This window comes from Stenella coeruleoalba, assembly GCF_951394435.1.
Source record: "Stenella coeruleoalba genome assembly, chromosome: 9".
Taxonomy (NCBI): Eukaryota; Metazoa; Chordata; class Mammalia; order Artiodactyla; family Delphinidae; genus Stenella; species Stenella coeruleoalba.
The window spans coordinates 19,327,377-19,353,951 of record NC_137155.1 but is presented as its reverse complement, the minus strand read 5'-3'; the positions used below and the strand labels follow the sequence as shown (position 1 = coordinate 19,353,951).

Genomic DNA, 26,575 nt, shown 5'->3' with positions numbered 1-26,575 from the left:
ATGAGTATTGCTACTCCAGCTTTCTTTTGATTTCCATTTGCATGGAATATCTTTTTCCATCCACTTTCAGTCTGTATGTGCCCCTAGGTCTGAAGTGGGTCTCTTGTAGACAGCATATATATGGTTCTTGTTTTTGTATCCATTCAGCAAGCCTGTGTCTTTTGGTTGGAGCATTTAATCCGTTCACGTTTAAGGTAATTATCGATATGTATGTTCCTATTACCATTTTCTTAATTGTTATGGGTTTGTTTTTGTAGGTCCTTTTCTTCTCTTGTGTTTCCCACTTAGAGAAGTTCCTATAGCATTTGTTGTAGAGCTGGTTTAGTGGTGTTGAATTCTCTTAGCTTTTGCTTGTCTGTAAAGCTTTTGATTTCTCCATTGAATCTGAATGAGATTCTTGCCGGGTAGAGAAATCTTGGTTGTAGGTTTTTCCCTTTCATCACTTTAAATATGTCATGCCCTCCCTTCTGGCTTGTAGAGTTTCTGCTGAGAAATCAGCTGTTAACCCTATGGGAGTTCCCTTGTATTTTATTTACCATTTTTCCCTTTCTGGTTTCAAAATTTTTTCTTTCTTTTGTTTTTGCCAAATTGATTACTATGTGTCTTGGTGTGTTTCTCCTTGGATTTATCCTGTATGGGAGTCTCTGTGTTTCCTGGACTTGGGTAGCTATTTCCTTTCCCATGTCAGGCAAGTTTTTGACAATAATCTCTTCAAATATTTTCTCTGGTCCTTTCTCTCTCTCTTCTCCTTCTGGGACCCCTATAATGCGAATGTTGTTGTGTTTAAGAGGTCTCTTAGGCTGTCTTCCTTTCTTTTTATTCTTTTTTCTTTATTCTGTTGCCCAGCAATGAATTCCACCATTCTGTCTTCCACTTATCTGTTCTTCTGCCTCAGTTATTCTGCTACTGATTCCTTCTAGTGTAGTTTTCATTTCAGTTATTGTATTGTTCATCTCTGTTTGTTTGTTCTTTAATTCTTCTAGGTCTTTGTTAAACATTTCTTGCATCTTCTCGATCTTTGCCTTCATTCTTTTTCCAAGGTCCTGGATCATCTTCACTATCATTATTCTGAATTCTTTTTCTGGAAGGTTGCCTATCTCCACTTCATTTAGTTGTTATTCTGGGGTTTTATTTTGTTCCTTCATCTGGTACATAGCCCTCTGCCTTTTCATCTTGTCTATCTTTCTGTGAATGTGGGCTTTGTTCCACAGGCTGCAGGATTGTAGTTCTCCTTGCTTCTGCTGTGTGCTCTCTGGTGGATGAGGCTACCTAAGAGGCTTGTGCAAGTTTCCTGATGGGAGGGAATGGTGGTGGGTAGAGCTGGCTGTTGCTCTGCTGGGCAGAGCTCAGTAAAACTTTAATCCGCTTGTCTGCTGATGGGTGGGGCTGGGTTGCTTCCCTGTTGGTTGCTTGACCTGAGGCAACCCAACACTGGAGCCTACCTGGGCTATTTGGTGGGGCTAATGGCGGACTCTGGAAGGGCTCATGCCAAGGAGTACTTCCCAGAACTTCTGCTGCCAGTGTCCTTGATCTCACAGTGAGACACAGCCACCCCCTGCCTTGGCAGGAGACTCTCCAACACTAGCAGGTAGGTCTGGTTCAGTCTCCCCTGGGGTCACTGCTCCTCCCCCTGCATCCTGATGCGCACACTACTTTGTACGTGCCCTCCAAGAGTGGAGTCTCTGTTTCCCCCAGTCTTGTCAAAGTCCTGCAATGAAATCCCACTAGCCTTCAAAGTCTGATTCTCTAGGAATTCTTCCTCCTGTTGCCAGACCCCCAGGTTGGGAAGCCTGACATGGGGCTCAGAACCTTCACTCCAGTGGGTGGTCTTCTGTGGTATAAGTGTTCTTCAGTTTGTGAGTCACCCACCTAGCAGCTATGGGATTTGATATTATTGTGATTGCGCCCCCTCCTACCATCTCATTGTGGCTTCTCCTTTGTCTTTGGATGTGGGGTATCTTTTTTGGTGAGTTCCAGTGTCTTCCTGTCGATGACTGTTCAGTTAGTTGTGATTCCGGTGCTCTCGTATGAGGGAGTGAGCACACGTCCTTGTACTCAGCCATCTTGAACCAATCTCTATCTTTCATTTTATTAATGTGGTGTATCACTTGACTGATTTTCACATGTGGAATTACCCTTGTGTCTCAGGAATAAATCCCACTTTATCATGGTATATATTCTTTTAATGTGTTGTTGAATTAGATTTGCTAGTATTTTGCTGAGGATTTTTGTATCTATGTTCATCAGGAATCTTGGTCTGTAATTTTCTTTTCTCATGACACCCTTGCTTAGTTTTGGTGTCAGAGTAATGCTGGCCTTGTAAAATGGGTTTCGAAGTATTCCTCTCTCTTCTATACTTTTTGGAGGGCTTTGAGAAGAACTGGTATTAATTCTTAGAATGTCTAGTAAAATTCACCAGTGAAGCCCTCTCTTTATCTTTTGTGTATCTACTCTGAGTTTTTACTTTGTGGATACCATGAGGTTTATATAAAACGTCTTACATTTGTAACAGTCTATTTTAAACTGATAACAACTTAAGTCAAATGCACACTAAAGCTCTACATTTTTACCCCCCTCCACCATGTTTCATGTTTTAGGTGTCATAATTTACATCTTTTTTATCTTGTCTATCTGTTAACAAATTATTATAGTTACAGCTATTTTTTTTTTTTTACTATTTTTGTCTTTTAACCTTCATACTAGATTTATAAGTGATTTACTCACTACCATTACAACATGAGAGTATTTTTAATTTAACTATATATTTACCCTTAGCTGTGAGATTTACACTTTTATACCTGTTCCTGTTATTAACTAGAGCCCTTCTGTTTCAGCTTGAAGACTGTCCTTTATCACATTTCTTGTAAAGCCCATCTAGTGGTGAACTCCTTTAGCCTTTGCCTGTCTGGAAAACTCCTTATCTCTTCTACTAAAACGAACTGCCAATTCTAATATGCTATGATGACCATACCCTCATAGTTTTACACATTTTGAAACCAAAACTCTAGATAATATGATAGCAATGTCCTTTCCACCTGTATACTTAGCTAGTCTACTAGATAAGACAGAGGAATGTAAAGGTCCCTTGGTATTATCACTAATAGTATTAGTCAAATAATCTTTAATAAATCTCAATTAAAATAACTCCCTTAGTGATCTTAAAATATATGGAAGAGGCTTTAAAGACTATTTTTAGAACACAAAGCAGACAGAGGTTCTGATTTCAGACACTATGTATGGAAGAAAGGAAAGTACTACAAATAATTAAAGGCAATTCATTTCCCCATGGAAAAATGTGCTCTAAGATGACATATTGTAAAGTGATTTATAGCATATTGACTGTAGTTCTTCTAATGAAAAAACAATTGTCCAAGTTTTCCCTGGAGAACACTCTCAGTAACAACAATCCATGCTCATGAAAAGCCATGAGTTAGAAAATGAGAACCAAATGAACTCTCAGCTGGCAAAAGCCAACAATAATTAATTTAACACCAGTCATTTATACAGAACGTGTATACATTTCAAAATTTCCCTTGAGAAAAACAGGTCATTGAACGGCAGAGGCCACATATTTGAATATGTTCAAAGAATTTTAACTTAATAACATGCTCCAAAGGTTTTACATTTAAAAAAACCTTGTTTTTAGGACTAGGTAGTTATGATAAATAGTTGGTCAATATCATCATTTGAATTTCAGTATCGTAATAAGTGTTTCTGAAAAACATCGCTAAAGTGAGTTCACACTGAACTTGGAACTTGGACTATATATTCTTCAACAGCAGCAGAGAGAAAACGGTGTCATTAAACGGGGCTTTATTCTGATTCATTGGCTAAGAAAATGGGAATAGTTTGAAATCTTCCATGTTGTTTCATTTTAATGAGCAGAGAGCATTTTTCATGTCCTTATTAAAGCGGTTAATGTGTTTCTCTAGTCTCATTATCACCACCAGAGTATAGTCTCTGTTGTTTCATAGCCAAGACAACTCCTTTTCGTTTCAGAGAAGTCAAATTTGATTGCTCACATGTGGTTGTTAATAAAACTCCTGTGGCGCTGCTCAAGGTGCCCATGGGGATTGTACAATTATTTATATTTTCTTATGGTTTTCTATAATTATTGTGATTGTACTTTCACAGAGTAAATGTATCTCCACCAATTAAAGCAGTGGTGGGTTAAGAATATTCATCAGACTTGTGTGAAAGGATATTGTTCTTAGCGTTTTGCAAAGCACAGAAATTAAACTGCTGTTATCATGTATTCAACCCAAGTGTTAAAATTAAAATGCTCAGCAACTTTGGAGTTTATCTGAGCAGATGTTAACTACTTACGAAAAAATAAACATTATACAGGACTTGCATTCATGATATGATTCTTTGTTGTATTCAAAGTGCTGGAAAGAAAAACTGCTACACAAACTTGGGGGATAGTTTATGGTATATGACCAATTTGGATTATTGTTAATTTAGGTCAATTTAAAATTGCAGAACCATAAAATTCCAAGAAATCTCATTTTGCTTTACATCTTTGTATCTTACTTGCTTCACCCCTTTATTTTCTTTGAAGACTCCAGGACTAAGAAACAGCATGCATAAAAATAAGCATCTGAGGCTATCAACTAGAAAACACACAATATAACCTTTCATATTTTGTCATAGAGAAATTTCATTCTATCTAGTTTGACAGTGCTTGCAGCAAAAGTGATCAGCTGTACTTCCATGCCATTAGCTGTCATTTTGATGCTAGAATTTTAGCCTGCTGTGTGTGAGATGTGACTGTCCATGCACAATTCCCATCAAAGGTAATTTTATGTGCAATGGTGTGTAAAATTTACCTCTAATTATGATAAGGTCACTGATGGGTCATTTATGATATGTTCTCGGGAGACAATTGCAGTGAATAGCTTTTGGCAAGATTCATCTGGAGAAATTAAATTGGTCTGACCATGACTCAATAGAAAGTAAAAGACTCTTAGAAAATTATTCCTCAATCATGTTTAAAGTTCTAAAGGAACCCAAAGAGGGGCAGTTTGCACAGTGGTGAAGGTTGTGAGTTTTGAAATTATACAGACCTGAGACTTAACCTAGGATCTCTATGCCTAGAAAGTCCTATCTGATCTGGCTTCTGCATATCTCTTGGCTTCTATTTCTGACATTCACTCCCTCATTACCTGGGCTCCAGCACCATTGGCCTTCTTCCTGGTTTTTGAACATGTCATGGTCACTAATGCTTTGGGAGTCTTTGCACCACAGAGTTTCCTGTAGTTGTACGTACGTTCTTCCTTCAGATCTTCATGTGCCTGGAACTTCCTGCTCTTTTACTTTCCAATTAGTGGAATGTGTTGTATCCACTCTCTGAACTACCCAAACACAGCCTCCTCGTCTCTATCTAAAGTTGCCACCTCCTAACTAGGTAATCACTATTGTGTCATCCTACTGATGTTCTTGAAGTACTAATCATAGTCTTAAGTTATTTATTTACTGCTTAATGTATAATTAAGTTTGCATATGATGATAGGGAGAAAAAAAATCTAAGAATGAAAGGTATCTTGACTAGGAAATCCCACACGCTTGAAACCCCACTGACATTAACTATACAAGTCACTGGTCCAATATTGCTTGATAAAATGGACTAAAAAGAATATCTTTGGGTTGGAGAAACTTCTTGGACTTTATGTAAGACAGCATGAAAATAAAACATGTGATGAGAAATTTTTTTAAAGTAGTCATTAGAGTGATTTCACTTTTCACTATGATCATGATGGACCTCCATGAAGGGAGAATACGTTAGTCACTTTAGTTATTAACACTTCTTGAAGAGGGTTTTTATATGTAATGGTGGGAAAATGAAAATTTGAGATGAATAAATATAGTGAAATTTTATATTTATTTAAATCTATCAGTGTTTTGTTTTTAGTCTTCTTTCCCAAGATAACTTACTTATAGACATAACAGCGACTTTTCAAATGGTTCATGTTCAGCTAATATTTGTCAACAAACGACTAAGTGCTGGATGGACTGGAAGATCATCTTTGGGTTTCAATCCTTAATGCAAATTGTAACAATAACCACAAGAACAAAGATGAAATTCTTACCAAAGGGTCCAGTCGTGGCCACAGTATGGCTGAACATTTCCAAGGTAGAATCCCAGAGATTGAGTGACCTCCACAAGATTGGTAAAGTCAAGACTAATGCTATTGAAAAGTACAGATGTCATGATAATCTCATCAATAGCCCATACATCCTCTCCCTGGGAAGAATGATATGGTTGCCACCATCTGAACTGAATTCCAAACTGTCTTGCATCATCTGGTAATTCTACAGAGATTATTCTGAAGAAGAAAATAGAAGTAAAAATTCAGATTACTTTGATTATCTTAAAATACAAACATTTATAGCAGGATCTTTTTTTCCTACAGTATAATATTTGAAAAAATAATTCTCCCACTATGACAAACATTCTTGAGATTTCCAATTTCCTGTCTGACTCCAACAAAGTCTTCTCAACACATCTAAAACTGTGACTTTGCTTGCACTCAGCTGCTCTCAGAAAAGCTAACTCAATAAAACATAGTTGTCAATGTGGCAGGATTTGCCTAAGTCTGGTAAAGGATCTTGGGCAGCTTGTTACACACATTATACTTTTGGGCTGGTTGGAACCATGGCACTTCCTCATTCCCAGGAGTTCAGCATAGTGTGCGAGGTCACTTGCTGTGTCATGGTGGCTATGACAGTAAACCTGTATCTGACAAATGGGGAAGAAAATTAAGAATAATATCTAATTTCCAGGAGCAATCATTGTACACAGCAGCAAGAACTATATATTAATTGCCACTGCAATGACATCTGCTTGAAAGCTCCATAAATCATAGTACCATGCTGCTCAAATCCGTACACAAGGTGCGATGTGAAACAAATGGCAAATGGAACATTTATCTCCATCAGTGTACAATTATACACCAGGAGAGGTGTTTGCAGTAAACGTACACTGAAGCGACTGAATCTTCTTCCTAGTGAGCAAAGAAAAACTCCCTAAGACAGGTGACTAGCTGGATAACTTAGAAATAAATTATTTAAAAACTTCAATGTCTAAGGCTGGATTTACTGAGAAATTAGATTGATTTTCATATTTGTATTATGTTCATCTTTAGTTATTACACAAAGAAACATTAAATCACATCTTGAAAATGTAATTTTTTGCATACTGAAAGTTATTAAAAGTAATATCTATTTTTACTTTAAATAATCTGCATATGAAAATATGGGGTGGAATAACACGATTATCACCATTGATTATTTAAACAGTAAAAAATTGGTAGGACTTTTTGTAATGTGAGAAAACATACTTTTTAAATGATGAGAAATCAATGTTCAAATACAGAAATATAAATTAAAAAACATTTCTTAAACTAAAAAGACATAGCTATAACAGGTTTATGATTTTTTTAAGTACTTTCCACAATCTGCTGAAATTTTTTAACCAATGTGAGTTTATTAAAAGAAAAGTACTTATTAAATACTTAATTATTTCAGTAATTTTCACTTTAATTTTCTAAATATTTATTTATTTATTAAATAATTAAATAATATTTATGTTTACATATCAAATATAGAATAAAATAAACTATATTCAAACTGGCTCAACAATGAAAACATCATGCATTAATTTAATAATTTAATTTGATTATCATTGTTATTAGAAAATTATAATTTTCTTTTAATATTAATAATTTTAAAAGCAGTTACTGTTCTCGCTGATGAAAATAAATATAATATTAAAAATTAACAACTGAGAAGTAGAATTTTTCGGGCAACTTTAAAGGAAAATAAAGTGCATATGTGTGTGAGAACAGTAACTGAAGTGCCCAATATTTTCCCCAGCAGAGATGTGAAGACTGTGAGTCTGTAGTCAGACTCTTGGGTTAAAGTATGCACTTTGTCACCTCATGATTGATAACTCTGCAGCTTCAGTGAAGGTATTTAACTTGTATGTGCCTTAGCATCTTCATCTGTGAAACTGGGATAATAATATCCTTATGGCAAAGTCAGAGACTTTTTTCTATTTTTCACTAGTGTATCTTAGCACCTAGAATAGTGTCTGGCGTATAAAAAGAGTAACTTCTTGCTGCGTAGATGAAGTACATATTATCAGTATACCCTGACAGAGATTCAAACACAGAGGCACAAGGAGGTTAAAGATTTTCTTTTAGGTTAAGCAGCTTTTAACTGACAATGCCAGGCTATGGACCTAGGGAACATGGCTCTAGAGTCTGCATCCTTTACCTCTACGTTATATCTTGGAGTGGGGTGGGAGTCTCTGCTTTACCACTCTATGCATATTACAGTGGCTGGTTAGAATGGCTATGGAGCCATTCGATCAGAATATTCCTAGATGAAAACCCAGGGACTTAGGTCAACTTTCTGTCTCAAACTTCCTTTTTTGGATAGGTACTAAGCTCATGGATTTCCTGTAATCAAATATAATAATCAAGACAAAAATAAAATATAATTAGACTTCACAATAATTTTAGAATAAGAAACCAAGCCCTATAATTAAGAAAAATCTAGAATAATTTGTCTCACCAAAAATATATAATTTTATATTAATAAGAATGCCAATTAGTTCACAAGGCAGTCTAGTCAGTTAGAATTAAAAGATTAACTTAGATATATTTACAGACTTTAACTTTTATTAATATCAAGCAGATAGAGTTCTTTCACTTACTGAGTGAATTATACGTAAGGAAATTATTAGAAATCAGCTAGGAATAACGGTAGTTAGCCAACTATCACATCTAATTTATGGATCACACTTCATTTTCGAACAACCATGGCAGAAAGGAACAATATGGAATTCACAGCAATTACAGACAGCAATTTATACTGAAGAAAACACAGCAAATGGCTAAAGGCATCAATAATTAACTGTCTCATGGAGAGTTTACATGGTTTGTACTATTTCTCATATAAAACATAATTTAGTGCCTAGAATATATCAAATTCTACTTCTGCCGTGTCACCTTTTATTAATATTTATAAGAGAGAGGGGGAGGAGGGAGGAGTCTCTTGGACAGAGGCAATATATATAAAACGAAAGTGTTCTTGGTTCCACTACCACGTTCTCCTTTTAAAAAAATCTCCCCTCTGATCTTAATCTTTCAAGCTGTGCACATACCTAATGCTGAAAAGCCACCTTGGTTCTGCTTAGAAGAAAAATGTTGCTGTCAAATGGCAGACAAGATTAAATGTACCTGTGCAATAGTACATTAAGTGTATAATTTCTTTTCATATCAACCAAGATTAATTAAATTTCATGCTACAAATTGATTACTGAATTTTGAAGCTGTCCATCCTTGTTAGAAAAAATTGTGTTTTGGGCCAATTTAACTTAGGACAATGATATTTTCTTCATGCTTTCATCATTTTTATTATCACCTTGATTTTTGCTTAATTTTCTTTTAATGCTTATTATGGAGAACCTATGAAATGTTTCTTTGGGATTCATATGTCTCTACTGAGTGAGAAAGTTGAGTTTAGTCTTACATTTACCCTTATAGGGAAAAGACTCAACACATCTGGTGCATTCTCTTAAATTTTACAACATATAGTATTTACCACTCATAATAGTTGTTAACTATTATCTCTGTTACATGTTACTTCATCTTCTAATGAAAATAAAAGTTCTCATCTATTTGCAAATACTTAAATGAAGGGATAGCTCTAGGCAGAATTTTAAAGTATATAAACTCTATCATCATTGCCCCTGTCCTTCTGCCATGGTGCCAATGCACACTTCAGTGCCCAAAGTCCTCTTTTTTTTTTTTCTTTTGCAGTACGCGGGCCTCTCACTGTTGTGGCCTCTCCCATTGCGGAGCACAGGCTCTGGACATGCAGGCTCAGCGGCCATGGTTCACAGGCCTAGCCGCTCCGCGGCACGTGGGATCTTCCCGGACTGGGGCACAAAGCCGTGTCCCCTGCATCGGCAGGTGTACTCTCAACCACTGCGCCACCAGGGAAGCCCTCCTCACTCTTTTTCACATCTTTCCATGATCAACACGTACGTACTTCCAGGAAGGTAAACTGTATTAGCTCTTTATATCGGAAAGTGAATGTAAGTCACAGTGATACCTCCTCTAGTGCTATTTTAACTTTCCCATCCTCCTCTTCTCCTGCTATTTTAAAGGAATTTCAGTGAGCAAGTCAATAAGTGTTCTAGAAAAGGAGAGGACTCTCTGGACTCTTCCGAAATCGTATCACAAATGCTGATTACCACTCTCCCAAACTGAAGGATGGCCCTACTTCAAGTAAAACTTAAATCTCACAATTGTGACTATATATTATGAAATATATAAGCCAAAGAAAAATAGAAGTGGCCTGAAGAAAGGGCTTTAAATACAGCCTCCACTCCACCTTTGCCAGGGACTCTACACATGCTAGAAAAACTTCTTTATACTCATTACTTAATTATATTACATGCAAATTGGTCATCAGATTTTATGAGTTATTATCTCATATAATTTATTATAATATATTATCATGCATTGCTAAAAATATTTATCAACAGCATTTATAATTTAGTACCATATTAAAATCGTACCTAATAGTTTGCACTATAGTTGAATAAGGAAAGTAGTGTTAGTTATTTTTCTCTTTCCTAGGTATCAAAATATTTCCCTTAGATGCACATTTCAGAATATGAGAATAAATTTCTTCAAATTACCAGAAGTCAGTAGGGCAAATGAATTACAAGAATGCAGCTTTCTAGCTTTTCATTGCAAGAGGCATCAATCTTTGTCCTCACCATCTCTCAATGCAAAAGCATCTGGACTCTTACACCACTTGAATGATGATTTCCCCAGGAAGGAGATATCACCCTTACCATTTTTTCCAAGTGTTTTCCAACATACCTGGGCTCATGATAGTTGAGATATGAATAATGCTCCAAGAGTTTCCAAGTTATCCCATTATCATAAGAATAATGCAATAAAACACCTTCACCAGGCTGGTCAGGGGCTTTGCATGTGCTCAGAACAGACTTGCTCCCCAGCCTCAACGTGAACTGGAGAAACCTAGACACGAATTGTCTAGAATTAGTGTGCATAAACATTTGAAATCATAACATTCATTTTGGCTTTTAAAGAATTTTGAACAAATTTAAATAAACTACTCAAAAGCTGTAGGTTTCCACTCATCCCTCTTCTATAAAATGTAAGTAATTTCACTGTGAGATGTATGAATATATGTAGAAGATGAGGTCACTGCATGTGTTTTGTAGACAGATATATCTATACAAATATAACGGTATGTTTATACATATTTGTATACTACATACTTGTGTACATACAGTTAAAACGCCAATCATTCCTTTGCTGCATTATTTATTAAGCACTGGGGGAAGGAGAGATGTAGAGTAAATCTAATCAGCCTCTGCAAGCTGTCAAATAAATAAAACTACATAAATAATTAACTAGCCCTTGGCTTAAGAACAGTTTTGATGCTAACAGTTCATATTTTAAAAAATCTAGTCAGTCATTAGTATCTTAACGTCATCAGTGAGCCTTTTAATTTATTAAAAACCAGGGCAAATTAACTCTATATAAACTATAAGCTTCCTCTCAACCTGGTTGAAAATCAGAAGATATATATTAGTAAAAAAGAAAAAATTGAAAATTAATAGATCTGAATTCAACTGTTATCTCGTTTCTGTATGTATTCCACCCTGCTTTAACTCACCTGGATTGTGAGCTGTCAAGGAAAGATGTAATTAGCTGACGCCTCCCATCTTTGTTGAAAACCAGGGCCTTACCACTGGCCAAGACACCACAGCCAAAGCTGACTTCAGCACCACGGATAGAGTAAAAGTTATGGTAAGAGGAGAGCCTGGAACTGCCGAAGCTTTCAGAAATAAACATTGGGAATGTCTGGGATGCCATCTCACAAGCTGGGCCAGAAAATCCAGGGTCACACCTGAAAAAGAAACCATGATATTAAATCTTAAACTGTTGGCCCTTTCAGGGATTCCTTTATCCACTTTGGGGATGAGGAAGTCCAGAGGCCAGGACTGGATTGAATGGTAATCAAAGCTCATTCGTCTTTGGAGAATACTGAATGTGAAGACTTGATATGGGAGAAGTAATTGTAAATATCCCAAAAGAATACAGCCTTTGCACAGTCCTGCTGTAAAAAAAAGCTTATGATTAAAACAATAATTCAGCACTCACCTTCAACCAATGCCAGTAATTTATCTGCAAATGCATCTATGCTTGTGCACATTTCCAGTTTAAAATCTTTGTAAAAGGTATATTATATGTGTATAATTTTATTCACAATGATGTTCATTAAATTTGTAAAAGAAACAACATAAATAAAATGCTTCTATAAGATATCTAGAATAAATTTCCTTTATGAACAAACGTAAAAATACACATTCTGTTTTTGACAGTAATTACTGGAAATATTTGGAAAAGATTGGAAACTAGATTGGCATTATAAAGGGAATGTATACACCCTTGACCTAGATAGATGTCCTTAGCAGAACTGTGTTGTCTCAGTGGAATTCCACATTAGCGGTGCTTCAAGAAACACACACACACACACACACACACACACACACACACACACCAGCCTGCCTGCTGCCATGTAAGGATGTGCTGTATTTATGTTAGCTGACTAGAATATATATGGAGCTCCCTGAGTCTTCTGTCAGTGAGAAAACTCATCACAGATGACTTAATAATTGAATATCAGAAACTTTTATATTTTAAGGAGTTTGCTCATCAGGAATTAGTTTCAAATTCTTCATTTTTACTGCACTATTTCTTTCTCACTATATTTACTATGTTTCCCATTATAAAATTAAATTGGTGTCTTTTTGGGTGGGTGGCAGGTTCTCATCTAAGCATGCAAAACACTCTAAAATTTGAAGCAAGCCTTTTATTTTTATTTATTTATTTTTAATTTTTTATTGAAGTACAGTTGATTTATAATGTTGTGTTAGTTTCTGGTGTACAGCAAAGTGATTCAGTTATACATACCTATATTCTTTTTCATATTCTTTTCCATTATGGTTTATTACAAGATATTGAATATAGTTCTCTGTGTTACACGATAGGTCCTTGTTGTTTATCTATTATATATATAGTAGAGTGCATCTGCTAATTCCAAACTCCTAATTTATCCTTCTACCACCCCTTTTCCCCTTTGGTAACCATAGGTTTGTTTTCTATGTCTGTGAGTCTGTGAAACGAGCCTTTTATAAAGCAAGTGTACCAATGAAGTGATATTATGGCACAACTCATAAGGTTACTTCTTTAGCACTAGTGCAGAAACTGGGATCTATGCTGGCCTCACAGAGGGTCCATGGAGTGTGTGAATGTCCTGAAATCAAACGCCAAATTTTATGTGTATTGGATATTCTTGGGGGGCGGTTATAGTTATCATCATTTTATCAAAAAGGTTGCACCTTGGGCTTCCCTGGTGGCGCAGTGGTTGAGAGTCCGCCTGCCGATGCAGGGGACGTGGGTTCGTGCCCCAGTCCGGGAAGATCCCACATGCCGCGGAGCGGCTGGGCCCGTGAGCCATGGCCGCTGAGCCTGTGCTCCGCAACGGGAGAGGCCACAACAGTGAGAGGCCCGCGTACCGCAAAGAAAAAAAAAATATATATATATATATATATACCTATATGTGGAACAATTCTCATGGAAAACTAACCGGAAACTGGCAGAAGAACTCCTATACAGCCAAGGCTGCCAAGAAAGATGGCCATGTAACGAGGCAGGGTGGGAAAAAAAGGCATCAGTTTGGGATCTGTACCTCTGGGAGGGGTCTAAGAGGAAAGGAAGGACTGTATGGTTGGACCCTCACCCTGGGAAGTGAGCCACAGACTGGGCTTCCCAGTCCTGGGGTCCTACATGGAGGAGACAAGCCCCCTTGGCTGCTGGGAGAACAGCTGGGACAGACAGAAGGGTTGGAGAAGCCTAGACTCCACTCGCAAGGAACACACGGGTGCTGGCTTGCCAACAGACAGGGCAGAGCGAGCTCTGGACCAGTGGCTGCTACCTCGCCGTGCTCCCCAATCCACGCTAGGTGAACAGCCCGATCCTGCTCACTCTGCAACATGGCTTGGCATGGGATCTAGGGCAACCAGGACCTGGGAAAAGACTCCATCTAGGGACGCAGAAATGGCCTGGGGTGTGGTCTCGGTAGGGTAGCGGCCATTGCTGCTCCTTACTAAACAGTGCTTCTGAGGCAGCCCAGACCCCCGGTGACAACACTGCTCCTCCAGCCCCCACGGTCAACACAGTGACCCCCATTCCCGGCTGAACAAATGCTCCAACCCTGCCCACATCACAGCTTGGCATTGGATCTAGAGCTGCCAGGTTCTGGGAGAAAACTTGATATAGGGGCACAGGAGCAGCCTGGGGGGCCTGGGGTTTGGGTGGGGCAGTGCGGCTTACTCTGGCAGCACCGTGAAAGCAGCACAGACCCCTGATGGCTGCGCAGCTGCTGAAGCCCCTGTGACTGGCTCCCAGCCAAGCAAATGCTCCAGCCCTGCCCACTCCATGCCACAGCTTGGTGCTCCATCTGGGGAAGACAGGTCCTGGGAGAAAACTCGATCTAGGGACAAAGAGGAGGCTTGGGGGCTTGGGGTGTGGTCCATGTGGGGCGGCGGCGGCCATTGTTGCGCTTACACACCCCAGAAGCAACCCAGACCTCTGACGGCGGCTCAGCTGCTTCAATTCCTGCAACCACAAGCACCGACCCCCAGTCCCAGCTGAGCAAACTCTCTGGCTCCGCTCACTCCATGCCACAACCTTGCACTAGACCTAGGAAATGACAACAGGCAAAGGATGCAAACTTGGGTTGCATCTGAGCAGAGCTGCAGATACCTACACAAGCAGCACATCAGACTTCTGTAAGTGCAGTAGCCTCACTTACTTCAGCACTCTCCTCCACTGGGGCAAAGGTCCCAGTGTCAGGAGAAGGCATAACGTACACTTAAAGGGAACACAGCCAGCTGGAGCCCTACCCTCAGGTCGTCCCCTCCAGCAACTGTGGAGCAGACCCCACCCCTGACATGGCTCCAACACTCATGGAGCAGAGAGGAAGTCCTGCCTCACACATTGCGCAGGCTCTAGCTCCTCCAGCATCAACAACATCCCCTATCAAGGTGATAGTGGCCAGCAGACCCTGAGGAAAGATGTGGGTGGCATCCACGTCAAATCCAGTCCTCACACCAAAGACACTGGGCACATGCAGTCTACATGGGGATGCTCTCACATAAAAACACCCCCTTAGGCTTCCCTGGTGGCACAGTGGTTAAGAATCCACCTGCCAATGCAGGGGACACAGGTTCGAGCCCTGGTCCAGGATGATACCACATGTCGTGGAGCAACTAAGCCCATGCGCCACGACCACTGAGCCCACATGCCACAACTACTGAAACCTGCACACCTAGAGCCTGTGCTCCACAAGAAGAGAAGCCACCGCAATGAGAAGCCCGCGCACTGCAACGAAGAGTGGCCCCCACTCACTGCAACTAGAGAGAGAAAACCCCTGAAAAAAATAATGGAACAGAGATAATTAGTCTACCAGACACGGATTCAAAAATTTGGTAATAGGGACTTCCCTGGCAGTCCAGTGGTTAAGACTCTGCCCTTCCAATGCAGAGGGCGTGGATTCAATCCCTGGTCAGGGAACTAAGATCCAACGTGCCATGTGGTATGGCCAAAAAAAATTTATAAAAGATAAGAAAATTCTTAAAAGTCAAATCACAACTCTCACGTTGTGCATTTAAAAAAAAAAGTTGGTAATATAAATGCTAACTGAATTAAGAAAGACTATCAATATAAATGCAGATCATCTTAACAAGGAACTAGGACCCAATCAAAAACAGATAATTCAATTTCTGAGATAAAAAACACTCTAGAAGCTATGAATAGCCAAATAAATAATACAGAAGAATGCATAAATGATCTGGAAGACAGAATAATGGAAATTAATCAGAACAGCAGACAGAAAAGGAAATGAAAGCAACATATGAGATCTATGGGATAATATAAAACATGCCAACATATGCATAATGGGTTCCAGAAGGAGAAGAGAGAGAAGGGGATCAAAAACGCACTTGAAGAAATTATGGCTGAAAACTTCCCCACCCTAAAGAAGGAAACATATTCAGGTGCAGGAAGCACAGAGGGTCCCAAACAAGATGAACCCAAAGAGACTCACACTAAGACATATAATAAAAATGGCAAAAGTTGAAGATAGAGAATTCTAAAGATAGCAAGAGAAAAACAGTCATACACAAGGGAAACCCTATAAGGCTATCGGTTGATTTCTCTGCAGAAACTTTTCAGGCCATAAGGGAGTGGCATGGTATATTCAAAGTCCTGAAAGGGAGAATCTGCAACCTAAGATACTCTACCCAGCCAGATTATCATTTTAAACAGAAGGAGAGACAAAGAACTTCTCAGAGAAGCAAAAACTAAAAGAATTCAGCAATACTAAACTTACCCTAAAATAAATGTTGAAGGGTCTCCTCTAAATGGGAAAAGAAGCAAGAACCTACAGGAAAGGGAAAATCCCAATAGGAAAGGAAAATATATAGTGAGGACTGAAGATCACTTAAATAAGCCAGTATGTAGATTAAAAAACAGAAAAATTATAAAAGCAACCATAACTACAATAAATAGTATAGGGATAAGCATGAAGATGTAAAAAAATGACAGCCAAAACGTGGGTGAGGAGAGTAAAAAATGTAGGTTTTTTAGAATGTATTTGAACTTAAATTATCAGTTTTATCAGTTTAAAGCAAGTAGATATAGTTATGGGTCAACATATATGAACCCACAAATAAAACATATAAAAGAGATACACAAAAATCAAAAAGAAAGAAATTCAAGCATACTACAAAAGAAAATCATCAAGCTACAATAGGAAAAAGAAAAAGAAATGAACAAAGAAGAACTATAAAAACAACTGGAAAACAAGAAATAAAATGGCAATAAGTACATACCTATCAATAATTTTGGAGAGGATGTGGAGAAAAGGGAATTCTTGTACACTTTTGGTGGGAATGTAAATTGGTGCAGCTACTTGGAAAAGAGTATGGAGGTTCCTTAAAAAACTAAAAACAGAACTACCATATGATCCAACAATTCCACTCCTGGGTATATATCCGGAAAAAACAAAAACTCTAATTTGAAAAGATACGTGCACCCCAATGTTCATAGCAGTACTATTTATAATAGCCAAGATATAGAAGCAACCCAAGTGCCCATTACAGATGATTTACATTAGAGGATGTGGTATATATAATATATAAAATGGAATATTACTCAGCCATAAAGAATGAAATGCTGCCATTTGCAGCAATGTGGATGGACCTAGAGAATATTATGCTTTTTGAAATAAGTCAGAAAGAAAAACAAATACTATATGATATCACTTATGTGTGGAATCTAAAAAATAATACAAATTAATGTATATAGCAAAACAGAAACAGATTCACAGACACAGAAAACAAACTTGTGGTTACGGAAGGGGAGAGGGAGAGGAGAGAGACAAATTAGGGGTAGGGGATTAACAGATACAAACTACTATATATAAAATAGATAAAACAAAGATTTACTGTATAGCACAGGGAACTAAATAACCTATAAAGAAATATAACCTGCAAAAATACTAAATCACTATGATGTACACCTGAAACTAACACAATATTGTAAAGCAAGTATACTTCAATTAAATAACAAAGTTAACCCGACACTCTAACTTCAGTGGTGACCAATGTCTTGCCTCATATATATAATTTCTAAATGATCAGGTTCAAAGCACTTTTATGATTTTTTAATGATTTTTAAAATGAGTTTTCCATTAATTAATTATTTAACTGGCTAATTAATGACTCTTTTTTGTTTGGAGGACAAGAAGAGAGACTAGATGATCCATTGTTGAAAACTTATCTGTATAAAAAAGACTGTGGTTTCAGTAATTCTCAGGATATCTTATAATTAAATATGATAGGTGAATGACATAATGACTATCCATTCTTGCTATAAATAAATATAATGCAATGCTCCGATGGTGACCGGATATTAAACTGTTTATGTGTAATTTCATACTTCATATTCAACATCATTATTACATAAAATTCTTTATATATCATTTTGAAGACTCAAAAGATTTTCAAAAGTAAGCAAGATTTGAAGTTACATTTAGAGATGATGAATTTTCTTATCAAATCTGTTAATTTGGCCCACTCCAGTTTCCTTGAACATTGGGTCTATGGGTCATTATTGATTTTTATAATTCATTTACAAAGCATGCCAGGAATTAAAATATGACTCATGAACACTAGAACAAGTTTATGGGGAAATACCATATTGAAGACACTAAAGATGGAAAAGGCAGCCATCAAACTATGAAGAATTCCAATTTGTTCACGAATTTACATGAAGTATGCTACATCTGTTCACAATTTAGCCTAACAGAAAATGTATTTATTAAGCAACTTCCACTTACAAAATACGTTTAATATTCTATTACACTTAAATTCCATTTGGAGTATGCTACTTTTAGTCTTGCAAAGACCTTAAAAGCCTAAAAAGGAAATTAAAACAAACTAATATGACCCATGGTTTCAGTAGATAAAGCACATATCAAAAAAGAGAAGTATAGATATGACTCAGAACTGCTTACTTGCAACCATGTCGAGTGCACTGTCCTCTGCCAGAACAGAATTTGAGACACGATGGACCAACATAAACTGCAGGGCAAAAGAGAGCATGTGAAAGATGGCAAAATCACTGGAAAGACGACCAAGAACACCGTCAGCATGTGAAACAATTTTGTGAAGCCATACCCATGAAATCTCGTTCCTTGTATGTATGTTGTGCACAGGAATCCAGATGACATATAGAGTGCTGCGTGACAAGGTAAGTGCTTAGTTACAAATCTGCCAGAACTCTTTTAACTTAAATAATCCTTTCAAGATTTTAATCTTTCATAGCAGAGAAAGTAGGGCCATGTGATTTGGGTTCCTTAATGGAGTCTCTTCAGCTAACGTGATTTCAGGCAGAATATTAGTGCTTCTGTTTTGAACTCTCCACACAGTTTATATTCTTCAGGTGGAAATAAAGAATTTAGAAAGGATCAATTTGATATATCAAAAAATAAATAGATTATAATTTAATTTAAAAAAACTATAATTTCATTTTCATCTGAGGAAAATCTATACCACGGCAGATGATTGTTGTATGTATTTCTAAACATTAATTCATCCTTCCTGAAGTGGGGAGTTAAAATCTGTGGTTGAGCATAAAGTCTTCTCTACAATGCAGACCTTTTTTTAAATGGTGGGCTTGACTGATAATGATCTTACAAACCTAAATTCTAACCTTGGGAATGCTGAGAGAAGGGCCCCTGCCTGTCGAATGGTAGGTTCTGAGATACTCAGACTCAAATGCATTTAAAGATATTAAACCTTTTGATAATCAGTACAATCAGTAACACACCAAATAGTGTGAATGTGGGACAAACCAATGAGGAATTAGAGACGCGATGGTTACTGAGACCTCCCGTATTCAATTTCAGGCATAAACAAACTTACTATTCATTATCATTTTCTCCTCTGTCTTGTAATCACATCAAAAGAGTTAAGCAATTTTATTTTTTAAAAAACTTTCCTGTGGTCTAGGCTTCTACAAGCGTTTAATCCCTGGAAGTCAGTTAACAGGTGCAGCTGTTAGGGAAATGAGAGCTAATGAGATGCAAAGCAGGCCCGTGGAAAAACTCTTTCTCAAGGAAACTGTTGGTTTAGGAAGAGATTAGATAGCAGGCTCAGTTGTTCAAAAGGTATTGGTTTTAGGTGTCAAAAAACCCTGGATTCAAATTTTGGCTTCACCTGGGAAACTGTGGATAAGTGATTTATCCTGGCTAAGCCTATGTGTCCCTATCCTTTAAAGTGGGATAATATTCCTTGAGGAACGAATAAACTAAATGTTTCATGCCTGGAACCTGGCACCATATGGTTATGATCATCATCTCATACTGGAGTCAAGTATCCTTCGCCACCTTCCTGCCCCACCTGCTTTGATGGCTCCACTGGACACCGAGTGCTGAGGAATCAGAAAGGGGTTTCATCCTTCTTTAGCATGGAAGAGTGTATGGATTGTTTTCCCAGCCCTCTTGATTTTATGGCTGCTGTAGGATTTGCTCTAAGTCCTGTAAGCGGTTCATTGCATTCTGCGGGGCTGCCCTATAGTGTACCAATGTCATACATCACAAAGTCCCCATCATTAAAAAAACTCAACAGTAGAATAAGACTTTCCAAGTCAATGAAAAAATTGGAAAAAAGAATTTTGTTGTCATCTTCCCCTGCTAATGATGAAGTCATTAGGATTTGCAGTATGAGTAAATTTACAGGCTCTGTTTTTCTAAGAGTGTGGAAAAGATAGTTTTCTTCACTATTATCATTGATGCAATCCAGTTTTAAAAATTAAAAAGTGGTAATAAACATATTGGGCTCTAGGATCTTCCATTTTACTAAGAATTTCAGGATAATTTCCAATATTGATCTGTTTTTTTCTGTTTGTTTTCTTTGATATAATTCTGAAATTCCATAGTGAAATGGAGGAGACTTCAAGGGTTCTTTGGCAAGTTGACACACATTTCCCTTGGGAGGGAGTGACAGTGTGTCCTCCTCTTGCCTTTTGAAGAAACCAGAGAGCAGGTTCTGCTTCCGCGAAAGCCTCATGTATAGAATAATGTCAGAATTTAAGAGATTCTGCCTCTAGTTCTGCATTCGACCCACACTCCTAACCATACCTATTCCATGTGTTTTTATCTTTTCTCATTCTACTCAAAGCTTGATGTTGGGAACTCAGGACTTTCTGACTTTCTGACTTAGAATCATGTTGTATTAGCCTTCTTTAGGAAATTTAGATATTCTTTTCACAGGCTTATGTGACTTCATTTGTGCTCTTAGTTTCCTTATATGCTTTATTTCATTACTGACTTTCCAATTTCTTTTCTGATTATTTAAAGTAATCTAAGTTCATTATAGGACCACTGAAAAGTATGACAGCAGGAAAATGTCATCCATATCCCATAAACCAGAGGCACATACTCATTCCCTAGAGCTAATTAACAGGTGTATTAATTCAAATACTATGCAAAATAGTCTACCAATGGAGAAATTCCATCTTAACAAATTCATCCTTAGACATTTTTGCAAATACACTATGTTTGTGTCCATATGTTTATATCCATACAGCTCATAAGGTCTTTGAAGTCTGGGTCTTTTATTGGTCTTCTTTGAATACAGATTGTTTAAAAAATTTACATCGGCTCATCACCAAATTATCTTGCCTGAAGTTACTCCTGAGTTTCAAGAATGTAAAACTTCTTGAATTATGTATCAATTTTTAAATTTTCAAAAATAACAAAAATATTATTAAGAGATGGAAAATCAGCATGAAACAACAGTGTAGGCTTTTCCTGCTTTATAAAATGGACACAAGTCAGTGGCTATACTACTAAATTTGCTTAAGTATTGATATTTTGTCCTTCCTTCCTTCCCTCTACTTCATTGTAGTATAACTCTTCAGTCAGATTTATATACTCTCTGAAAATAGGGAATCTATGAATCTGCCTGTAATGAGAATTATTAAAAGAGTTGGCTATTAATAAAAAATATAAGAAATTTACAGTCATGCACTCCAATAGATTAAATATTATCTTTTCTCAGTGCACTTGTCATAAGTGATATTGGCTTTAATGTAATGCAACAACATTGTTTATCAACAATTCACTTAAAAATGAAAGATAACAGGATATTTTATGTATTTCTGAATTTTCCTTTTATACTGTTTTCTGAAAAAGAGGTAAAAGTTTCACTTCAGAAGTTTCATTTTAGAGATGACATTTCCTGATGTGTGGTGTCTGCATCTACAGGAGAAGCATTCCAGATGTTGTGGTAGCTACTAAGAGAAGAATGGGTCTTATTTTAATACATGCAGGATGGTATGTATGTTAATTTTGTAGAAAACATTCAGGGAAAATGTTAGGATATCCCTTGTCATCAACTACAAGTCTGAGTTTCACGACTTTATGCATTTTAAAATAATGTATGTTGCAACATTCTAGCCTCTAATATTGCTGACTCCGCTGTCTTTTTTTCTGATTGTGCATCCCTGGGCTTCTAACGGAATGCAAAGGAGAAAGGGAAGAAAGGGCATTTAATGAATCGCGAGACCATGACTTAGAACGGTGATTAAGTCTGTGCTGATGAACAAAAGCACAGGAAGATGCTACATCAATGGCATGTGATTATGACAGACATAAACTAACCATTATCAATTGCCCACATGTTTCCAAGGATTGGTCCCATTTGTCTCCAGCAAATTCTGGTATCCCGGGTTAGTGCTGCGTTAGGAAGAGGAATCGTTATTCGGTTCCACCTGCAAGAAATTTAGTACAAAAGAGCTTCTTAGCACAAAACAGCTTCACATCCATGTTCACATCTTTTGAATCTATTTTACATGCTTTTGAAGTTCTAGTCTCTGTATGCTTGAGATAGCACTTAAGTTTGGTAATGAACTCTTTAAATTCACCTGTGGAGTTTGTTGATCTATTTATCTAGTGCTTATCCTGTAAAGTGGCAAGTATTTTACATAGTCATCTTTAATTCTCTTAACAGTCCTTAAGGGGGTCAATCACTGTCCTTAATTTACGTGGAAAGTTAGAGTAAATAGCATTACACAAGTATCAATAGCCGGCAGAACCAGGATTTGAGCCCAGGTTCAATTCCAAAGCTTGACTTTCTTCCATTTGTCTATCTTTTCTTAAGTAAGTATTTTGGCAATAAGCCTTCTGGTAGTAACTATAGGGTCATCGTATAGAACTTAAATTTATGTAATCCAAAATATAAAAGCCAAATACCTAAAGAATGAATGACTCTACAAATTGTGATCTTGCATCAGATTTACCAAAGTTACTGTCTGTTTTAAAAATGAGATCACTACTAAATCAGATGAAAAAGAGAAGGCAGCTTCCTTACCTGTTATGCCAAAAACACTAATCTCAGGCTTACTCATCGACTTTGAGTCTGCAACATGGATTCAGATCTCTTGCTATGTTAGAATGCACTCACCCACTGTAGTTTTCCGAGGAGTAGATCGTGCTGTGGGGAAGGTGCGGTCCAGCACAGATCTCAGGCAAACATTCAGTGTGGAGCAGGGACCAGGAACGCCCATGGTTGGTAGAAAACTCTAAGCTGACACTGATAACACCAGACCAAGCACAACAAAAAAGGGGCAAAGATAACAAATGTAATGAAATGACTCATCTCTGGCGAGGGACATTAAACATCTGTAGAACTACTGTACAAATTAAGATGCTGTTTCCAAAGCATCTTCCGTTCTACTGAAGTCTGACCAGCTTTCAAAAGGCAAGCAGTTAATTTACTGCTATAGAAACAAAATATGTTTTAAAGACAGCGAATGCGAACTTGAGTTTGTGCTCCTGAATCTGATAGATGGCAAGGCAATTACCATGTCTCACACTGCCGCTTCATCCTGTGAATGTCAGACTGACAAAATCCTTAGAAAGGACAAGGGCAACACTTCAGCAAGTGAAACCGAGAAGTCATAGCTCTTGAAGTGCTAATTGATTTCTGTGCCTATTATTACGGGGTCACTAACCAACTGGGGTCAAGCTTTTCTTTGGTTTGTTTTTTCTGCTCTCTCAGCAATCTGTCAGAATGGATGGCTGCCACAGCTCCTCCAAACACCTCTGATACCTAAGACCAAGCTCTTAGAATAAAGCCATTTCTAATCAAAATCTATCTAATCATACTCTACATATTAACTGAAGAACTTTTTTCTTCCTTTGAGGGAAAGTGTGTACTTTGTTAATGGATATTTTATTAAAAATTCAGCTGAAAACCTACTGAGAAGTTGCTCTGATTTAATAGCCAAGTCCACGTGTTCATTGTTAATTTGTCCACAGGCGCACAGAATGCGGCTTCCTACCTGTTCCCAGGTTGCTGTGTTCCACATCCCAGATTAATGGAAAACTGTATCATGTGAGACATTGTAGAAGGGAGAACAGGTAAGACGTGGAAAAAATCTATGGCCCAGACATTCCTATTATGTCCTTGATGGTTCTTTTGTCTGAGACAAAATCTGGTAGCAGGAGTCTGAAGTTCAGGATTGATGACTACAGAAACCAAAGATGGAACCTTCAAAACAAAGGAAACCAAAATCACTCATAACCTTCCCTACGGGAGTCTTGTGAATTCTCCTAAATTCAATCTTGCAATTACTATGTACATAACTGCCGTTGATTAAGCACCAAGCAATATTCTGTATGTTCCATTTGTTATTTCATGTAGAAGATGCTGTCCTCATGGGGCACTCATTTTAGTCACTCAGAATTCCTCCTTTGCAGACACCTGGAACTCCCTGTGTGTGACTGATCAGGCCCTCTCTACCTGAAGATAAACTGGTTTAAGGTCTTTAAAAGTTATCACAGCATATGTATCCATTTTATCTACCTTAGCACAAGATAAAAGCAACTTATTTACATTTCGTCATCAGTCTTCTTTTAAAGTGTATTGTATAATATGAATTCTTTGCCAAACTAGGTATTCTGAAAATAGGACTCTAAGCGGAAACAGCCAGAGCAAAGAGTTAATCCACGATAACTGACGTATTGATTTGGTCTGAGGCATGCAGCTGACCAGAGCGGGTGGAACCCTACCTAGTCACAGCTGGAAGAGTGGTCCATTATGAAATCCCAAATGGTATAACTTGGGTGACCGTAGCATGTGGAGTGTACTGGGTACTTTCTTTGGTTGTTCCCTATTCTAGCCTTGATGCTTATCTCCTGTCTTCCTAACTGAAGCTATGAGATGCTAGAGGCTGGCTGTGTTCAAACTTTTTAAAGTCCCGAAGGTGCCATCAACGTGGAGGGAAGGCTAACTAGTAATGAATGTGTGAGTGTACTCTCAGCACTAATACATCTACTATTAGAAGAGGATAATTTTCTACCTTGTGATAAGCATCACATAATTTTGAAGATGTTTGCAAATAACTAGAGCCAACATCTGTCCTAAATCCAAAGGGCAAATCTCTGGCTCCAAAGACTCAATCTCTGCCTCAAATTATCAAAGAAAAAAGCAAAGGTAATAGCAATCTGTACTTTTACAACGTCTTCTGCCTAGGAAACCTCAAATGCTAAATTAATAGTCACTATGCCTGATGCCAAGTCTGTGAAGCTGCATAGTTAGAGCCACTTTTAGGGCTTTCTTAGGGACGAGAATAATTGTCAGAGTGTTGGGCTCCTCCTTATTGTTTCTAATGGGCTGTAATTCACTCTTCCTGATAAAACCTCACTTTTTGTTTGTATCAGGAAAAAAAAGTGAACGCTAAAATAATGTCCATGTCACTGTTTTAAAGAAATGTGGCAACTTTCTGGGCTGCCAGAAGAGAGATTTATCCTCTAGCACGGCATCTAGCATGGTCTTCATGGTTTTGACCTGGACTGGGGTGGGGCCATCTGACACACAGATTGGCATGGGTACCTTATATGAGGAATAGGAAAGGGTATCCAGTGTAATGTGCTCTTTTCTTCCTTCAGTCTTTGCATACAGGATGATATCATTTTCATGAGACTCTCCAGGGTCACAAATCCCTCCTGCACAAAAAATTTTAAGTGTTAGTACCAACTTGCATCCATTAACATGTAAAACGTAGTATTAAATTTCAGGATAAAAAATAATTATGAAACCCAGATGTCACTTAAGAATGACCCTAAACAAAGGTAACCAGACCCAAAGGAAAAATTTATGAAGATAGTTCAGATAGGCCATGCTAAAGATCAAAGACTTGACATTTGTGAAGGCCAAACTATTTACTTAATGAGATTACTCAAATAATAGTCTGCAACAAACTGTGACTACCTGTCCATATCTTAACTCTCATTAAAGAAGTGTGCTCTGCTTTTTAATAAACCATTACTTCCTTATATTTGAGGTCTTTATAGCCCAGGTTCAGAACCTATTGATTACGGTTTTAAAAAAACTGTGGTGACTCACTGAATCAAGGATTTCTGAAGCAGTGTGTTACTTAAACTGTTGTATGTAGTATCTTTAATATTTTAGCACATATTAGGTATTTGCTTTTTTTTTTTTTTTTAGTACTTAGGAAAAAGATTTTTTTTTAACATCTTTATTGGGGTATTTGTATTTTAGATGCAGTTCATTTTACATTTTTACTTTTGGTACTTCATTTGATTCTTGGAAGCTATATAGGGTAGTTTACTCTCTATCACACTACTTTATAGTCATATGAAATGATATAAAGTTAGAACTGAGAGGTAGTTAAGATCATCCTGATGATGCAACTGAATAACAGAGCAAGTACCTGAAACTGAAGATAATTTAACCAGTTGGTGGAAGAGCCAGGAGTTGATGTTATGTCTCAGCCTTTGACCCTCTATTCTACCGCATTCGGCCAATAATCCTTATTACTGCTGGCTTCTATCAATTGTCTGCTTAACCTGGATTTTAAAGGAT

At 37.5% G+C, this 26,575-nt stretch overlaps 1 protein-coding gene across 5 annotated transcripts in view; it reads right to left on the bottom strand.

Moving 5' to 3' along the window:
* RELN (reelin) overlaps window positions 1-26,575 on the bottom strand; it is a 697,060-nt gene that overhangs the window by 151,356 nt on the left and 519,129 nt on the right. For all 5 annotated transcript variants that reach the window (XM_079932058.1, XM_079932060.1, XM_079932059.1 and 2 more), the window contains 8 exons: window positions 25,583-25,695; window positions 24,030-24,238; window positions 23,150-23,278; window positions 22,348-22,457; window positions 18,697-18,763; window positions 11,728-11,961; window positions 10,902-11,063; window positions 6,090-6,326 (listed from right to left, as the gene is read on the bottom strand). In XM_079932058.1, coding sequence (XP_079788184.1) covers window positions 6,090-6,326; window positions 10,902-11,063; window positions 11,728-11,961; window positions 18,697-18,763; window positions 22,348-22,457; window positions 23,150-23,278; window positions 24,030-24,238; window positions 25,583-25,695 — 1,261 coding nt within the window. The remainder of the gene's footprint in view (window positions 1-6,089; window positions 6,327-10,901; window positions 11,064-11,727; window positions 11,962-18,696; window positions 18,764-22,347; window positions 22,458-23,149; window positions 23,279-24,029; window positions 24,239-25,582; window positions 25,696-26,575) is intronic.